The sequence below is a fragment of the Struthio camelus genome, chromosome 7 (assembly GCF_040807025.1).
Source record: "Struthio camelus isolate bStrCam1 chromosome 7, bStrCam1.hap1, whole genome shotgun sequence".
NCBI lineage: Eukaryota > Metazoa > Chordata > Aves > Struthioniformes > Struthionidae > Struthio > Struthio camelus.
The window spans coordinates 23,926,537-23,945,212 of NC_090948.1; the positions used below are offsets into that span (position 1 = coordinate 23,926,537).

The 18,676-nt window shown below is 38.8% G+C and overlaps 1 protein-coding gene across 4 annotated transcripts in view; it reads left to right on the plus strand.

The window, feature by feature from the left end:
- Positions 1–14,545, plus strand: part of TM9SF3 (transmembrane 9 superfamily member 3) — a 58,992-nt gene extending 44,447 nt beyond the window's left edge. For all 4 annotated transcript variants that reach the window (XM_009671326.2, XM_068950324.1, XM_068950323.1 and 1 more), the window contains 6 exons: positions 5,710–5,849; positions 7,369–7,437; positions 7,532–7,678; positions 8,113–8,196; positions 8,347–8,423; positions 14,122–14,545. In XM_009671326.2, coding sequence (XP_009669621.2) covers positions 5,710–5,849; positions 7,369–7,437; positions 7,532–7,678; positions 8,113–8,196; positions 8,347–8,423; positions 14,122–14,189 — 585 coding nt within the window. In that variant the 3' untranslated portion in view covers positions 14,190–14,545. The remainder of the gene's footprint in view (positions 1–5,709; positions 5,850–7,368; positions 7,438–7,531; positions 7,679–8,112; positions 8,197–8,346; positions 8,424–14,121) is intronic.
- The last annotated feature ends 4,131 nt before the right edge of the window (positions 14,546–18,676 follow it).

The window sequence follows — 18,676 nt, forward strand, 5'->3', positions numbered from 1 at the left end:
TGAAGGTGTAGTACACGTTGGCTTATCTTTTGTCATTTTAAGTCAGACTTTTCAGTATACTTACCCGTTATGTTTCTGCTGTGTTGGAGTTTGAATTATAAGCAACAGATGGAGCATGGAACAGTTACCGTAAAAGATGGCAAGTAAAGTCAGCTGGCTGCACACGTTCGTAAGGAGTGTTGTAGTGTTTCTATACAAAAAGTACTTATTAAGTAATGCTGTATTTCTACAAGGTAGAGCAGAGTTGAATTTAAAGAGACCATCTTAATTCTAGTGCTTCACAAACAACATAAGTAGTCATAAGTTGTGTATAATACATACTTTAAGGATTTCCATTAAGACTTACCTTAGTATGACTAAGTTATGTTCTAATTGCAGTATCTAAGCAGCTTGTATTAAACTGCTTAGGACCTACCATTTCTGTTTTGTTTGAAACGTGGGTTCCTGTGTACTTAAGTTTTCCAGTATGCTTTTTTAGTTATTTCGTTAAATAAGGTTATGTACATCTAATATCTCTTGGGATGAAGACCTTAGTGTTTGCGTCCATTATACCTTGTCTAAGTTAGAAAAACGTCTTCGCTCCAACAGATAGCTTAATCCAGGCTGCAGCCGTCTCCAATGGCTGTAAGTTGACAGGAGTATGGGCTACCACTGAAAAAGACAGTAGCAGAGGTTTTCATGCAGTGAGCTGGATCAGGAAATGATCTAGCTGAAGTACACTTGGCCAAAAAAGGGGAAAAAAAAAAATCTATATGCTTTCAGCAGAGTGCTTCCTTAGGTTGCTTGAAAGTGACCGAGACCTTTGTCACAAACCTCACTTATCCAGAAGTAGACATACTTCAATGCTTCTGGCTAAATTCTCTGCTTCAACTTATTTCTCAAAACAGCACCATAGATTAGCAATTTAGTTGAAATAAAATAAATAACACTATTTTGAAGCCTTGTATTCTTTGTGTGTGTGTGTGTGAGAGATGTTTGGACAGATTAAGTGTATGAAGGTGTTTCACTGTACAGATTCAGTAACCTCTATATTGGAGGAGAGCCTCATGCTGGGTGAGGGTGCGGTTTTGGTAGCTGACAGGAAAGATCAAGCCTCTGCTGCTGCTTTGACAGTTAATTTTTATTGCATTTCTCCCTTGTGCATTAAAGCAGTCAAGGCACTGCAGCCTGCCAGTAGCTGTTTAATATTAGATATGCTCATAAAAATTTTAATTATCACCTTTGACTGAAGTTTAATCTACAGTTGTCAGAAAATGCGAAACACATTGTGGTAGAACATAAATTATATCCCTCTCAACAACATTTCTTTTCAAATAGGGAAAACTGCATTCTACATGTTCAGTCAAGGGCAATAGAATATCCTTTCCCCCTCAGAAAAAAAAAAAAAAAAAAAGGATTAGAAAGAATGCAGGCTTGATGGGGTAGATGATCGGTCCTGTGGCAGCTGAAACCTGCGAACTAAATCAGATGTTCATATGCAAATGTGATATTTTGGATTATCATAGTGCGTACTGTGTAATATTGATTCTGGAGAGTGTTTGCATGATGGAATACTGGGTTTGCAGATGTGGATTTGCCTGTGTTTTCGTGTATTTGTATTCTATGAAGTGGTAGTTAAGACTGTTCTCTGAATTTCTTTTGGCTGATGTTACAGTAAAAATTCTCTTACAAGGCTTGTTAGGACCTAATTCTAATATCTCCACTGGTCATGCAAAAGCTATTATTGTTCAGATGAAACTGAAGTCAGGCAGCTTTTTTTGAGTGTGTTTCTGGTGACCTCTGAGTGGAGGTCCACGAGAAGTGTCTGATGCTATCCTGGAGCTCCTGTGCAGGGGCAGAGCACAAGTCTGTTGATCCTGTCTTCATTTCCTCTTACCATTTGTGATGGTGATATGGAGGCCAGTAGGTGCCTGAGCTGTTATTACCGCTGTAGTCTCATTCTTTGAAACCTGTAGGCAAAAATCTCCTGACTTCATCTCCCCTTTTAATTAGGGCATATATGCCCCAGTGTTCTATGTTGGCCTCGAATTGAATTTAAACTCTCTAGGTTTAAACATTGCCCAGTCTGTATCATCATCGCAATTGCCCCTGCCATCTGTGACAAGAGGTGATACTTGTTCAGTTTGGGAGGAAGCGGTGTCTTCTGCTCAGATCCTTTGCTTGAAGGACTCTGAAAATAAGAGGAACGTGACTGAAATGGCACAAACCAGAAAAGCCTGTAATTTCCACCTCACATCCAGAGGAGACTGTTACTGCCAAGAACAGAAAAAAGTAATTTTCAGCATGTATCAGTCTGAACAGGTAGGTTTACTTGGGGTTGGACAAAGTTGAGAGCAAGAAGGAAGGCACTATTGATGTCAGCACAATGTGTGCTGATTCTTACCAGCACCAGTCATGTTGCTTGGCCTACTCTGAGAGCAGCAGGCCATCCCAGAAGACAGAACATTCACATCTCTCAGCTTGGACAGCGTATCAGAGGCAGGCGGAAGTGGAAGGCATTCCTGAGCCTGCAATATGGTCTCTCCATGCTCATTTAGTTGGGCTTCTCATTGCACTGCAAAAATCATCTCAGATAATTTATAGAGTCTGGAACGGCTCCAGGAAAAAGAGAAAAATGCATTCCTGTTCCAGCTGCCCTTGGAACATAGCAAAACATTAAGACAGGTGGTACAATGTTTAATAACGTGTTGCCTTTACCTAATGCTAGTTACTAGATTTCACCTCAGATTCTAGCGGTTCTGGCAGAGAGCAGTTTATTTTTCAGCCAGATGGTTAAAAGAATGGAAGTTCTTCCAGCATCATCAGTCATGGCATGGCTGATCGGATAATGAAGCCACAAGCGGGCAGGTTTTCTGATGGATGCTAGTGACAGACGTACTGGGGACAGGTTGGCAGTACTTACTGAGGCCGTTATTGAAGGAACCTTGGTCTGTCTCAACATGTTTTATACCGATAAACGTTTTGGAATTCAAAGCTGTTGGTGGGTCAGTCTCCCAGATGACACAACAGCCATGCTCTGTAGAAACAAATGGGACCTACTCCTTGCATACCTGATTTGAAGCCATTCACCTCTGCAGTTGGTATCGCTAGAACGAGGTGATATTGCCTGCCTTTCCTCATCTAGGAGTTTGCTCTCTAGTCAGTAAGTAGCACTGGATGGTCTTTGCATGATTTCTTGTCTGAGACTATATCCTTTCCATGAGGATTTTCCATCATGGGCTTGTTTTGCAAGATAGACAATTATGAAATTACAGGTTTTGTTCCAGGTGAGCTCAGACTGTGGGGCTGCTGCTGGACACTTCTTTTCTGCAGTAAAGCAGTGGATTCACCGTCTATCGCTCTCCCTAAGGTTATTTCTGAGATCAAGAAATGAAGCCACAAACACCTTGTCAACTCTACACTATAAATGTTGTGTTTGGATGAGTAACGGGGATGCCCTTTCACACCACCTGTATTCGACCTCCCTATTTTAGCCAGCTTTAACACCTGCCTTGTGAGAGCCTGACTCAGTCCATGGACAGAGATGGCCCATGACATGCAGAAATCCTTATGCAGTCAGGAAACAGCTCCAACAAAGCAAGCTATTCTTTCAAATAGAAATGGCTTTCACTGTGGTCAGCCCCAAAATTTGTTCCATCCTGTCCAGGCCTTGATTCTTGAACGTGTTTTCTACCCATTGCACCTTGAACAAGCCGGGACTTCTTGATCTAGAACTGCTAAGGTTTATTTAGGAATGATTTCAGCTTGTTATTTGCCTTCGTGGTAGTGCTTCTTGTCTTATCCTGTAATGTTGAAGGATTTTTAAAGGATTTTAATAAATGTGGGACTCAAGATGCTGCTCTTTGGTGTTTCAGATTTTTTTTTTTGTCATTTTCCTCTGAAAATTCTTATCTGCTCATTCTTTTATGCAGGTTGAGCAGCTTTCAAGAGCAAAGTAGCTGAACCTGCATCCATTAAGTGAGAGCTAAGTAGTTATACACTTCCTCTGAAATTCATTCTTAGATGACCTCAAAGTCCTACCTAAACCACTCTGCCTGCTTGCCAGTGTTTTTCCTGTCCTGGGAGGAGATAGATGGGAGATATTAAATGCGTAGTGAGTTCTGCTTTGTTAGTGTTGTCAGATATAAAAACTTCTTATTTACACCTGAAGCTTCAAATTTTAGTGGCTTATGATATTAATGCTTGATTAACCTCCTCTTAAAGAGCTACAAAGCAGTTTGGACAGTGCTGCTTCTTGTTGCCCACCTGCTCAGTGTCTCTCTGCTGTGCAGAAGTATTAAGACTTGCTCCATTCAACCCCAGGCATCATCTTTCATCCACATCTTGCCCAGACCAGTAATGATGTGCAAGTCAGTGACAGACTTATTTTGGTCAGATGTTACCTTAAAATTGTGTAATAGACTTAATGCCAGATTTGTATCAAGCTAATGTAGTGCAGCTCCTCTTCCCATAAAGCCTAGGAGTTCTTGCTTGTCAGCTGCCTGCAGTAGGTTTCCATAGATATAGCATATGTGCAGAGCCTTCATTTCTCATGGAGGAACTGTTTCTTACACAGTCAGTATGGTCCTCTCTCCCTTGTTTTGGATTAATCTGCTGCCATGGGCCTTGTGTCATGATGGGATGAAAGAGGAATGTAGCAGCTTTGTCCTTGCTTGGGAGGTGCAGGGGCAAGGCATGGAGCATATGCAGAGCCTCAGGCAACTGTGCTCTTTAAAGGGCTGTTTTTCATATGTTTACGTAGGGAGGGTCACACTATCAACATTCAGAAGAGCTATGGTTATTGCATTACAGGAAACTGCTCTGTCTTTAACTTACAGTATCAAAAATGTATCAAGCTGTTTAATTCTCGTTCATTTTGTGTTAAAGATTCACCAGTAGAGAGCATCTTGCTAAACGCTTAAAATTTCCTGTTTTGGAAGATGAGAATGTATTGCCTTCCACGAACAGCAAAAGTAGAGCTACGTGTGTGTATTGCATGAAAGATGATTCATGGTAAAACTTTTGGGAGGATGCTCAATAGGAAAGAGCCTGACTTGGCTGCATTGTGCATAAACCTAATCTGTATGTGTAAATAGGGTCACTGTGCTTGTAAACTGAGCATCTCTGCGTACCCATTTGTGTCTTTGGCATCTGTGTTCTTAATTATCTAGTTTATGGGTAGTGGAGAAACTTAAGCCCAAAATTTTGTTTTGTAGCATCCTGACATGGCTTCAGAATTTTTGTTTGGGTTCCTTTTTTGGATGGCCTTACTGGATTAAGAACTTTGTAACCAGCAGTATTTGTGATATTTTTTTATATGTAACAGGCTAACAGCTAGATGTTAATTCCCAGGGATAGCATACTCTGCAAAAGGTGAAGAGAAGCTAGCAAAATGCTCTGTAATGAAGCAACATGAAGAATTCCATTTCATTTCTTTGTGATGTATTGAGTATAGTGATTAGAAGAAAACAATAAAAAAAACCCACTATGATACTTCTGTTCTTTGAATTGATGCAAGAAAATGCTCTATCCTATACTAAAACTTTTTTCTAATGTTTATTAAGAAGTTTCTCCGGAAATCCCTCATTTGATAAAGTAGATGCGTATTGTCTAATGCTTCATAATAAGGAGTATGATTCCACCTGGATAACTATTAAGCACTCATATAGATGGATGCTTATATATCATATATCTTTTTGTGTCTTGTCACTCCTGTTTTTTAATTTACAGGTGGCAGTGTGCTGTATTTGCTTCTTTGTTATTCTTCCATTGAACCTGGTTGGTACAATTCTTGGCCGAAATCTGTCAGGACAGCCTAATTTTCCATGTCGTGTCAATGCAGTTCCTCGTCCCATACCAGAGAAAAAATGGTAAAGACAAGTGCATGTCAACTTGGTGTATTCACTTCAGTACATTTAAAATGACTTTTCAGGTGTGATCACTAGAAGTTTTTTTTAGAAAAAATGTTTAGGTTTAGATAGAGTTGTGTCTAGAACACCTCTACTGAAGTTTCCTTAGTACAATTTTTCTCTTGTATAAAAATACCAAGTACAATTAATAGTTAATAGTTGTAGCAGCTTTTATAGTCCTGGATCGCTAATTTACATTTGGCCTGAATTGCTGTTCAGCCTCTTATGTAAAAGGGATGGTCCCAACCCAGTTCCTATATGGGTATCTTGAAATTAAACCTCTCCTCTTTAGTTAATGCCTCTGACGGATTTAGGATTGAATGTGCCGTGGAGGCAGAACTGTTCTGCTTAATGGTCTCCACGTTCAGGCTGCGACACATTTGCAGGGTGATGGTGGGGAGGTTTGCAATGGTGTTCCCTCTTCTGTGCCTTTTTGGATGGCACAGAGCCAAGTGTACAGTTCGTATTGTGAATAAGCCTTAATTATTTTCGAAGTGAGTGTATATGGATGCCTAGTCTAAGCAGGCTTAGCGTTTTGGTGTATCACAAATGCAATTGCTTTTTCCTATTAACTTCATTCTGAGATGGAAGCAGCAAGCTATGGAAATAATATCCTCAGAGGATTTTTTAATAGATTTTTCTTGCCTTCGCTGTTCAGAGGAATGGAACAGACAGGGTAAAGGGGGCACTGAATCGTGTACGCTCACAATATCCAGGAAGGACAGCACGTTTAGTCTCTTGTTAGTGGCAGGTTGTGCAGCTGAGAAGCTAGGATTTGATTTATAGTGTGGCCTGTATCTTGGGAAACTGATGCTTATTGCTGGATCAGAATGACAGAAGCAAAGAAATAAGATACTTTTCATGAGGATGAAATTACATGCCATCAACTTAGACAAGTCTCCCTATAAATAATAAAAGAAGCTGCAAATTAAATCACTGCTAGCTAGATTCAGTATCACTGTGAGTACTACAAAGAGGTCACCTTTAGTAAGTAACAGTATCATCTACAGGTAGCTGAGTATTAATTTTTGGCCATGTGCTCATGACACACTGGCTCAGTATAGCACCAAAAATATACAGTGACTCTTAATTATATGAGCATTACCCTTTACAATTTTTCTTGGTAGTTTTAGACGTGTGGCCATCCACAGCATTGAGTTTTCACTGATTGTTAGGCCCTTTTTGGACAAGAGGGATTATCTCTGTAACCTTTAAGACTGGTTAGATTCATAACCTTATTTCTGGAAACGGGTGAGAATTTATGTTTTGTTTTGGGTTCCCCAAGAATAACTTTTCCTCTCTGTACGCGTGACATCTTTGGGGGAATTTTCTTTCTAACATACTGGTGTGAGACAGAAAAGTTCTCATTAGCATGCCTTTTACATATATTTATGCTACGTTAATTATCTGGTCTTTTGTCTTAACATGTTTATAAATGAAAGATTAAAGCTGTCCCTAAACAAATCTTAATGTGTTTCAGGTTCATGGAACCAGCGGTTATTGTTTGCCTAGGTGGAATCCTCCCTTTTGGATCAATTTTTATTGAAATGTGAGTTTGTCAGCTATTTGTGCAGTCGATTCAAACTGCTAATAATTTAAGTCTAATTGCAATGTCACCTGCATATTTTGTTTATTCTCTTCAGGTATTTCATTTTTACTTCATTCTGGGCTTACAAGATCTACTATGTTTATGGCTTTATGATGTTGGTTCTGGTTATCCTCTGCATTGTGACAGTTTGCGTGACTATCGTTTGTACATATTTCCTGCTAAATGCAGAGGATTACAGGTGGTAAGTATTGTGGGTTTTGCATAGTTAACCAGATCAGGGATATTTTCTATGAAAGTAATGGTTCTTCAATCTAAATGGGTCTTTTCAAAGTGTCCCATGTCCAGATTTCAACTATAAGCAAGTTCTGCCTTCTGTTATCCCTTATATGTGCCTGGTTCTTTGATTCTTTCTGTTCAGGAGCTGTGTCTGTGTGTGTGTATGTATGTATTTAAAAAAAAAAAAAAAAGTCGGTGCTCACAGCAATATCAAGAAGGTTCATCATTTGATATCAGCCATAGCTGTTGCCTTAGGAGCTTTTGTCAATTGAAGCATACTACATGCAGATTTTGTTAAATAAGTCTATAGAACCAGTACACTTCTCAAGGCAGATTTTTTTAGCCCACTGTGCATATTTTTTGGTTAGATGCATGATGGACATTTGTGTTTACTTTCAGGCAATGGACAAGCTTTCTTTCTGCTGCGTCAACTGCGATATATGTTTACATGTACTCCTTTTACTACTACTTTTTCAAGACAAAGTAAGTGGTAGTTTTCTTGCTTGACTACCAGATTACCGTAATGCCAAGGAAGTTTTTTAGCATGCTTTAGAACGTAGAATAATTCATACTGAGGAAGAATGGGAAAATAACCTGGCAATAATTCTGTTGTGGTTTTTTTCTTTTTTTCAGGATGTATGGCTTGTTTCAAACATCGTTTTACTTTGGTTATATGGCAGTATTTAGCACAGCTTTGGGGATTATGTGCGGTAAGTTTCAAATATATTGAAAATTTGCTGACAGAATTCATCAGACTGTCACATTTTTGATTTTAGCTCTGTGGTGTTGATAGGGAGTATGTATGTATGTTAGATCTAGTAAACAAAGCTTAAAATCTTTGAAAATAATATTACAGTCCTCTGGTTACACTTGGTTCCTATTACTAGCATAGGAGGTTTCTATGGATTGTTTCTTCAGATAGAAAATAATGTTTATGTGCTGTGCCAAGAATTTCAGCCTCAGTGCAAGGCTGAAAGAGTCAGTGTTGGGTCAGACTACAGTAACAGATGCATTTTCAAAACACTAAATTCTGCAAAATAAATTTCAAATTGAGCTGAGTCCATGTAAATATTTTACTTCAGAGTTTTTACCGCTGTCCCAGTATGAAGCGCTAGATACCCTCGTTGAAGCATCAGTGGCATCTCATCCCTGATGCTGCTACCATCTGTATGTTGTGGCATGTGTATATGAAGGTGACTAGTACAGAAAGGACTGAAACTTCAGAATAGTGTTTGAGAAATAAGTATTGAAGTATTCACAGATGAGGAGAGAACAGATGCTCTTTACTGCCAGCTGGATTTCATTGCTTATTAAGATGTTGTTTTGACAGATGTTTAAAGAAAAAAACAGTACTCTCTATGAAGGCCACTGGATGAAGTTAAGGATACTTGTCCATCTGCTAGCTTTATTTTCATCCTTCACTTTGACTTCCAGAAAGTGCTGTATGGTTCTGCACTTTTCTGTGATATACTTTTGTGTGTGTGTGTGTGTGTGTGTGTGTGTGTGTTCCTTATTTAACACCTTCTTCCTATCAGTGAATAAATGGACAATAATGGAAGATTTTCTGTGAGTTAGAGATTTGAGACCCATGATGTCTTATAGGACTGGACTTTCTATAAAGTGTAGATTTCTTGATGTCCCAAGAAGGTAATTTCATAGTGCTTTGTAAAAAGGGGAGAAGATCATTTCTAACTGCTGAGTACCTTTTCCCTTTCTCCCTCATGAAATCTAATCTTGCCTCATCAAGTTCTTGGCACGTTACAAGACTTCCCTGCTGTTCTGGTAGTCTTGCAGCCATTTTTTTCTTTAATAGGCTTATATTTTTTCTCTCTAATCTCTTCTTTTTAAAGTGTTCGGGCTGGTATTGATTAAAACGTCTGTAATGCAGAAGCCAAACTTGCCCACCAGTTTCTGTAGTTAAAATATTTTTTAAAACATTGAACAGGAATATTGTCAAATGCTTTCCTGTCACGATGGGACGTTACTTGATGGAATGTTAGAACAAAGTCTAAATATTTTTCAGAATCAGAAAATACTTGTTTTCAATCTTGAATTGTATTCCCACAGCCCTATTGAGATGGTTTGTGTCTTTTTAACTGTGTGTTGGAAAAGAAGCTGAGATTCCTCTTTACTGAGAACTCCTATTTTCAGCATGTTGAGGGGGGTGTGTGGAAATCCCCTGTCAAAAAGCATTTGTCCAAGGAACTGGCTGCCATTGAAGGCTAACAAAGACATTTGTGTTAAGAGAATTGTGCAATGTGCATGCTACTGACTGTACATCTCCTGTGAAAAGTGTGTAGAGCTGTGCTTTTGATGCTCATGCAAATAGTCGTGTTTGATAACACACAGTTGGGTACCAGATGAACCAGTTACGATCCAAAGCAGCCACAGGAAAAATCTCTGTGCGCTGGTATCATCTAGCTCTGTTTTAGTGCTCCTGACTGCACTTAATGAACTCAAATCCTGCATGTGTTGGAATGCTTTGAGCTGCAAAATCTGATTCCCTCTGCAAAGCATCTGAGTTCTGGGATTGGACAGTAAGGCAGCCCAAGAGAACTTCCAAATCTTTTGAGCTCTTCATGCTTCCCTTAGTGACAGAGAAGGATAAAACCTATTTCCCAGTTCAGCAGATGGCATAAGAGCTAGGTGGTGTGGTGCCCTCCTGCAATGCCATACTTCCACATCCAGATAAATACTATGAGTATGATTGAAGGTGTTTTTTATTTTTGTTTTTAATGTTTGTGCTCACAAACCACAACTGTAATGAGTGTTAATTGGCTTGAAGTAATGGAAAGGAATCAATATTTTACTCTTTTGTGGCTGGTCTTCCTGGCTATTTGAATTTTTCTGAGGTTTGTTTATTTAAAGGCTTGTTGTTCTGCTGAGATATGCTTACAGCCTCTTCAGCTAAACTAGTACAGGCCAGAACCTGGTTAAACACATTATGAAGTGATATTTATAAATAATCATTTTCTGTACCATGCCGCCTTTTATTTAAATGAGTCAACTCAGGAGGATGTTCTTTAGTTGTTATTATCTTTTTTCTTTTTTCCTATGTTTTATTCAATGCCTGTGAAGTAGTCTTGAGGCTTAACCCCTGCCTTGGGTACTGCCATTAGTGATCCTTTGTGGATAAGGCTGCCATGATTCAGAACGGGCCATGACTTGTTTGTATGATTGAGAGCTGTGGTCTGGTGTGACCGCTACACTCTCTGCCCCTCCTTTCCCCCCTTCCCCCCAATTCCCTCTTGTGCACACGTTCCCTAGATCCAAGTGAAGCATAATTAGAGCTTTGTTCTCCGAGACCTCTGTGATATCTGGCACCGCATCACTAGAGAAACTCTCAAAGAGCAAGTTTTTCTGGAATGCATCTGAGTCGAGTGACTAAAACAGGCATTTGATCTAGTGGCATTGCCTGCTTTGGTACAGGCAAAGCATGAAGCATGTTAAAACAGGAGTTTAGTGCCCTTACTTTGGCCTTTTACTACATAAGGCAGAAGATGAGGTTCTTGACAGGCGGCAGAAAAACCTGTTTGTGCTCCTGTTTGAGCTCATGGTTCACTTCTCTGCGGGGCACATACTTGGTTTGTGAGGAAGTTTTACTAGTCTCTCCTGAAACTGCCAGGCCTTCTCTCTGCTGTGTCCTCAGCACATTTAATGCTTGCAATTAACAACCTGATCTTGTATGTACTGTGTTCATTTTAATCAGACTTACTTTGTCCAAGCTAGTAATGTAACTGTTTTGTCTCCTGGCCAATGGAATGGTTGTCATGATATTTAGACTGCTTGAAATGCCGTGTAACAGAGGCTGCTGACTCTGCAGGGCTTTTTACTATTCTAACGGCATTGGAGTGATGCATCAGGTTTGCTGAGTGCAGATTGCCTAATTACATGTGAATGTTGCCCTTTTAGGATCTAAAAAACAGAACTGTATGTAAGGTTAATGACTGGGCTCATGAATTACCTGAGCAGTTCTCAGGATTTAAAGAACTCCCCAGGTTCTGAATAAATCCATGGGTACTTAGGCCACTTGTTTTTCTAGAGACATACAGATTTCATGCATCATGTAGGTCTGCGAGGTCTTAATTTGGAAAATCCTGCCAAACTTTTCCTTTTGGGTGGTTGGTTGTACCATGAGGCAGAGCCCCCTACCATAGGAAGGTCAGATTTCCATGGAAAATAAAAGGGGTTACTGTTCGCAGATAGAAGGTTTTATTCTCTACCTGTTTGCTAGGACAGACTTCGGAGACATTATTTTGTCACCGGGTAATTGTTCAGGATAATTCTGCTTACCCGAAAAAGATTGTTAAGTAGCTGCTACAATACGCTGTTTAAGTTTGATCAGGGCAATCACGGCTGTTGCCTTTATGTCCAGTGTTAATTTATCTATGCTACACTTAGATGTAGCAATGTAGAAAATGTATATGCATTCCCTTCCTTTAAGAAAACTCACTGCTTGAAGCAGCGTTTTATCATATTTTAACAAAACTCTTTTGCCATTTCCAGTATGATGCTAGAGTTGTCATGGTGCATAGCAAGCCATCCAGACTACACAGAATGTATGATACAGCCCCACAGAGGCTACAAGTCTCTCATACTCAGAGGCGGACTCACGTGGAATGGGTACTGTGTTCCACGAGGTGCGCTTGGCTCCTTATGTAACTGGTTTTAAAAAAACCTACTGTCGATAGTTTGTTCTAAGTAGGCCTTAAAGTTGCCAACAGATGAATGGGAAGTGGAGTACAGCTTATCTGAGGTTACCTGACTGTCCTTGTGAGTGCTGTGCTTTACATAAACATGTGGACTGGAGTAGTGATGGACTCCACTTCTTCCCTTAGTGAAAAACTTCATGTATATCTGTCATTTGTTCCCATTGCCATTATGACTGTCTTGGAAGCCAGACTTGCGACCTAAATAAATATTCTGTAGAAGAGAAATACTCTGTAACTCTTTTTGTCCCATATAGGTGCATAGGCATCTTTTTCTTCTGAAGCTTTTGCTTTTCTAGGTGTCCCAATTCCAGGCATTCTGATATTGTTTTCTGTCTCTAGCATGACTTCTTCCCTTATCCTCCCACTTCTTTGTCCCTGAGCTGCTTCTGCACAGTAACAGAAGTGCCATCTTTTTGCTTAGAGTAGAATTAGTCATTCATCCAGTTTTTCATTAGTAAGGATTCATTCAGTGGATGCAGGGATTATGCAGACTTTTCTAAAGGGAAAACAAACTCTTTCTATTTTTATTGGAAAAGAAAGCTTTTGCTGAATTTTGTTAATGATGGCTAGGCTTTTGTATTTAGCTCATCTTGTGCAAGTCTGCTGCATCCCAGTTCACTTCACCAAAAATGTTGCTTTCATGCTTCATCCTGGCGTTTTCTGCATTGCTCTCTTCTATTTAGAGTCCGTTCTTTACCGAACATCCCAATGTTTGGTGTTAAGAGTACTCTTTATCTGTTGTGAGTTACAGGCCTTGACTTCTCTATCCTTTTCTTACCATATTTTATGATGTGTTGTTGTAGCTGTCTGACAGGCGTTCACTCTACTGCTGAATTGGTTTTCAATTTCATTTCTAATCTGAGAGTTAGCCAAACTGACTTCCAGAAGGCTGATGTAGTCTGTTTTGCTTGCAAGTGATGAAGAACAAACGCTAGGGTATTTCCTGTGGGTATCGTAAGACAACGCTGTTTACTCAGCCTGGCAAACCTGACCTTCATGGTTTGACCAGGTAAGGACATCTTTCCAGGTGTCCTTAGTCCTGCAGTAGGTTAGAGTCTATGCTAAACTGTTGCCCCTATCAAAAACCAAGTGACTTGTTCTTTTATTACTGCTATGACAGTGTATACTCTGCTCATGACTCTTACTAATTTGAAAACCACAGGTTGCAATTTCCTTTAACTACTAACTGCTACTAGTTTAATCTTTCTATAGAGACCTCCTTGGAGTTTAAGACTCCTGGGATGGGGATCTATTATTATTTGTGCCTTGTGGTAAGGAAAAAGCCATCTGCCAATAAAACACTCATCCAGAAGGCATGTACCTTATAATAAAAACCTGCCTTCCCATCCCCCTCCCCTGCAGAGTTGGGGATTTTGTTTTCTACCCTCTCTTCAGAAAGAAAGACCCGGTTATTGGTAGCAGTAGGGGGGCTGCTATATTTATCAAGGCCAAGTGAGCATGGCCTCTTGGTAAGAAGGCTTAATGGATTTAGATCGCTGGACTAGGGTAGTTTGCGGCAGACATTCACTGGGAGCATGGATAATTAGAGTTTGAGAATAAGTGTCGGAGATAAATAGTTTTCTTTGCACAGTGCATGATTTATGTGACTTTCTCTATTTAAAGTGTTTGGTTTATATTTCTGCTTTATTTTGATTATCGGCTTTAATATAATAAACATTTTGTGTTTATTTTGCAGGAGCTATTGGTTACATGGGAACAAGTGCCTTTGTTCGTAAAATCTACACTAATGTGAAAATTGACTAAGGAAATAAGAAAATTGAACTATGGATCAGTTTCTGTTTTCATGGGGATGAACTTGCACAGCAAAAAGCGCGAGAAGAGATTTGGGTTTTAACACTGGGCACTATATGGGTCTCCGTTTTGTGGATGGCTTAAAGTAACATCTATTTCATTGATCCTAGGTTCTTACTGACTGCTTTCTCCAACTGTTCACAGCAAATGCTTGGATTATATGCAGTAGGCATTACTACAGTACGTGGCTAATCTTCCCAAAAAAAAAAAAAAAACAAACACCTAGCTCATTAAAGATGAATAGACTAGCTCTCTTCAGTGAAGAGGACAAAAGGTTTATTTAAAGCATTTGTTCCATTCAATAAAAAGAGGGAAACTTGGCTGCTAAAACTACTTGATTAGTAGTCTTCCTGGTACTTAACATTTCTAAATTATGTAAAAATGCTGTTCCAGAAAGATTACTTTTCTGATTTTTACTGCCATTGTCAGGATAAGGAGGTATGTTTTATATTTTGACTCCAGGTGCTTTTTGGTTTATTTGCAATATCAACTATACCCTACACTCATTTGTTTAGAAAAGTAATTTAAAAATATATAAAAAAACCCCACATGCATGTAATATATCAGCTGTCAGTCTAGTTGGACCAACTTTCCTTTATTTATCTTTAAAATAATATCCAGCTACATCTTAAATCCATCCAAAGAAAATACAGTCTGAAAACAGGATGTGTTCTCTGCAATGCAATTTACTGTACAGTTAGAAAGCAAAACGTTAAATGAAGAGGATTTTGTTTGTTTTTAATAAACATTGAGGTCTAGATTAAAACAAAACCAACATTTTAACTGAATGTCTAAAGTGATTCTCCTTTTTTCCAAGTTAGTCTTGCTTTTTTTGTTTGTTTTTTTTTGTTTGGGTTTGAATGAAGATTTTCCTTTAGACATTATACAGGGGTAATAAGTGTATATAACATTAAATAATGTAACTTAGGTGTAGATCCCAAATGTATTTGGATGTACAGATTTACTACAGAGTACTTTTCTGATTCGGTGTACAAATGTGTGAATTGGGTGGCTTTTTACATCTTGCCTGCCGTTGCATGAAAAGTTGGGGTTTCTTCACGATGTGTGTATGTCATGCTTTTCTGTTCTATTTCTTTTCTGAAGCTCTTACAGGAATTAAATTTGTAATTTAGAACATTTTAATTTTTGTTAATCCTATCTGGACACTTGTGTAACATCAAAAGCAGTTGCTTTAGAGTGTTCAGAAAACTAAAATAAACTTTTCGGACAAAAATGTTCTGATTGTGAAAATAGATGAGTTTGCAGTTGAAAACGTCAAAACTAGTGAATACTAGTGAATGCCAGTTTCTGTATACAGTATTAGTATGCTTTCAAATATCAGAACCCCACACAAGTCAGAGTTTGCTTACAATTGCATTGTACAATACAGCTCCAAAGTGGATGACTAGCCCAAAAAAGGTTGCTCTTGGCTGAACTGTTTGTGGAGAAATTTTGTTTCTTGATCCAGCTAGTGTACTGAGTAAAATGGAGGTAAGCACAAACTAAAATAAATGGGCAAATAAAAGTTAAGTCTTTCTAAGACAGATGAGTGTTAATTATGCACTACTGTACTTAGCTAGAAAGATTCTAAATGTGTTTCTGTGACAGATTTAAGATCCAGTCGGCTTGAGACGTTTTGGCATCTGCCATTATAGGGATGCCTTCATCAGTGCAGCTGTTTGAAACAGAGCACCTGCCCCAGAAAACGCAACTTGCTGAATTTAAGAAATGAACAAATTACTGTGGTTAGCACTGTATTGCCTCTATATAAAAAGTACTGATAATGCAGTGGCTAAGATGTGAAACAATTCTGCTTCTTGGGTGATGGGGGGAGAAAACTAAGGTTACAGGGAGTAGTGGGAAACAGTACATCCTATATATGACTTGTATAAAATATTTGAGCTTTCAGCTGTGATTCTCTTGGCCAATTTTAATCAATCTGTCAGAAAAGAAATAAGTTTTGCTTCAAGTGAATGGTTAGTGTCTGTAGCTGAATGCTCTGCCATTTAGGAAGAGAGAATTCTTTTACCATACAGGCTGATTTTTAAGATGGGCTAATAAACTGGGTCAACACTAAGTTTTCCTTTGTTTCAAAGCATGGAGACTTAAAGCAAAGAATGAATTTTGTACTTGTTAGTACATACAGCTGTGGGAAGCCCTCTTTTCATCCATGTTCTTCTAAATCTAAAGTGAGAAGCCATTATCTCCACACAATAAATACATTAAGTACTCCTCTGAGATACAAGTTTTTTAAAGGGAGTATTTTGATAATGGGTCTGTTTCTCTATTTAGAGCACTGCTATGTGATTAGTCTATCAGAAATGTCACTAAACCATTTGTGAATTTCATTTAATCACTTTTTAATGCCACGGAACGGTGAGCTGCCTACTTGCTTTCTCTATCCTCTGGCATTATTAGCTTTTGCATATCCAGATAGGACTGTATAGCTTTTAAAGTGACATTGAAAAAATACAGCACAGCCATTGCTTTTGTTTCTGCAAGGACGTTCTTCTGGAGAAGTACTGTGTGTTTAAATAATTGACATTTTTATACTTCCACCCTAGCACATGAATAAGCTGGGATTTTGCTTTGTTTTCACCCTTCTTTTCAGCTTCTGAAGGAGTGCAAAATGTGACTAGTTTTGAACAGCCTTTCCTTATGGTTGCTGTTTGAGGCAAGGCTATTTATTTGCCCCTAAAAAACTGTGGATATATTTTGAACCATCTTGTTTAAAAGAATTTGGAAGCGCTCTGCTTAGATGATGTAGTCCTTCCTCTTTTATGGAAGAAATAAAGATCTTACAGCCAATGCTCCTCTTTCCATGGTTGTTTCTTAGGAGTTTGTGTTTCTTGAATTGAGGCTTTTTGATAACTCTTCAGTTGGCCATTCAGTGCTTCTCTTCCTATTTCTGGTACAGAGGCCAGAGAATTCAATAAGTAGTTCTGTAGCAGTAGGCAGTCTTGAACAAATACTTTAGATGAATACAATTGTGAATCTATTAAATTTAGGCAGAGTGCATATAGAAAGCAGCTCTAGCACATTCTGTATGAGAAGTGATGAAGACTGGTTTGGAGATTGAAGGCTGCAAATAAACATTACGTTATGCTCTTTTTTTGATGTCTGAATGCTTTGAAGCAACAGTAGCTATTAATTCCTGTCCAGATTTACATTCCAAGGTGTATAGAGGGTACACCGAGGACAAACTGTTTTCTATAAAATAGTCTAAGTGTAATTTTTAAGATAGCTTTTTACCTGAAACTTGCACATACTGTTGAATTACACTTTTGGTGTGCTACATTACGTTAAAATTGATAGCATGTTTATAAAATCTCTGTATGGTGGCATCCACTAGCTTTTGGTAATAATTAGAATGAAAATCTTCACAGTACCGCAGAGGTAACACAGAAATGATAAATTCAGCTGAATTTTGCTCTGGCTTTAGTATGAATAGTATCTAGCCAAAATTATTTGCCTAGTGAAGTATATGTAGGCACCTTTACTGAAGACAGCAGAATTGCATAACTGTGACTGAGTCAGCAATTAATCCACTGGAATGTGTCAGAAAAGCGTAAGGCCAGGAAAAATAAACAAGCCTCCTCCCCAGCCTGTGGACTGCAGCTGGAAGGAAAGTGCGAGTAAAATGAATAGTTGCATCTAGAATAGCTGGATCTAGAGTCACTGGAAGGGTCTGTCTGTCTTGTTCTTTGTGCAGCTTGTGGCTCATTGTAAGAGTCAGTGGGAACTATAGGTTAGACAAGGATCCTGTCTCCTGGATCCACTCTTGTCGTGTTCTAGCTAAATACTCTGTGTTAGCAGCAGTCTTGCTATGGCTGCTAATCCTGCAGCTGAACAAGAAGAGGCAGCAGTCTGAAGCAAATATCTCAGCAGTACTAAGATTTGAGTCACAAAAGCCACTGCTATTGTTAGAGCTCTGATGGAGTAAACCCACTCTTTAAAACTTAGAAGCAGCATTATTTATGGCTTGCATTCCTAAGGAGCATCTTTTCTCCAAAGAAAAAAAAAATTGGTTCCCTTCCTTTTCCAAACGCAGAAGTATAGAAGTTAATCTCGCAAAAGAACATTTCCTTTTCGATAAAGTCAGTGAGAAAATTATCCCAATTTTCTGAGGAGACATCTGCAGGTAATTTCTACAAGTAGCACTAGTGTTCTTCACACCTGGCAGTTTTATCAAGGAGGTGGTTTTTCAGTTTGGGGGAGGGGGTGTTAAAGTATTTATTTCATGACTAATTAAGTGATTCTGAAATTCTTCAATGTTTGGGTTGTGTCATGTGGGGAGAAAAAAAAAAAAAAAAGATGTAAGAACCTATGAGTCTGGGAAGCTTACTGCAGTTCCAATGAATTAAAGCAGTTCTTGGAGACAGTCGCTTTAAAGGGCAGAAATTCAACTGGGAAAAGGATAAGGTTGTTCAGTTCTGCGA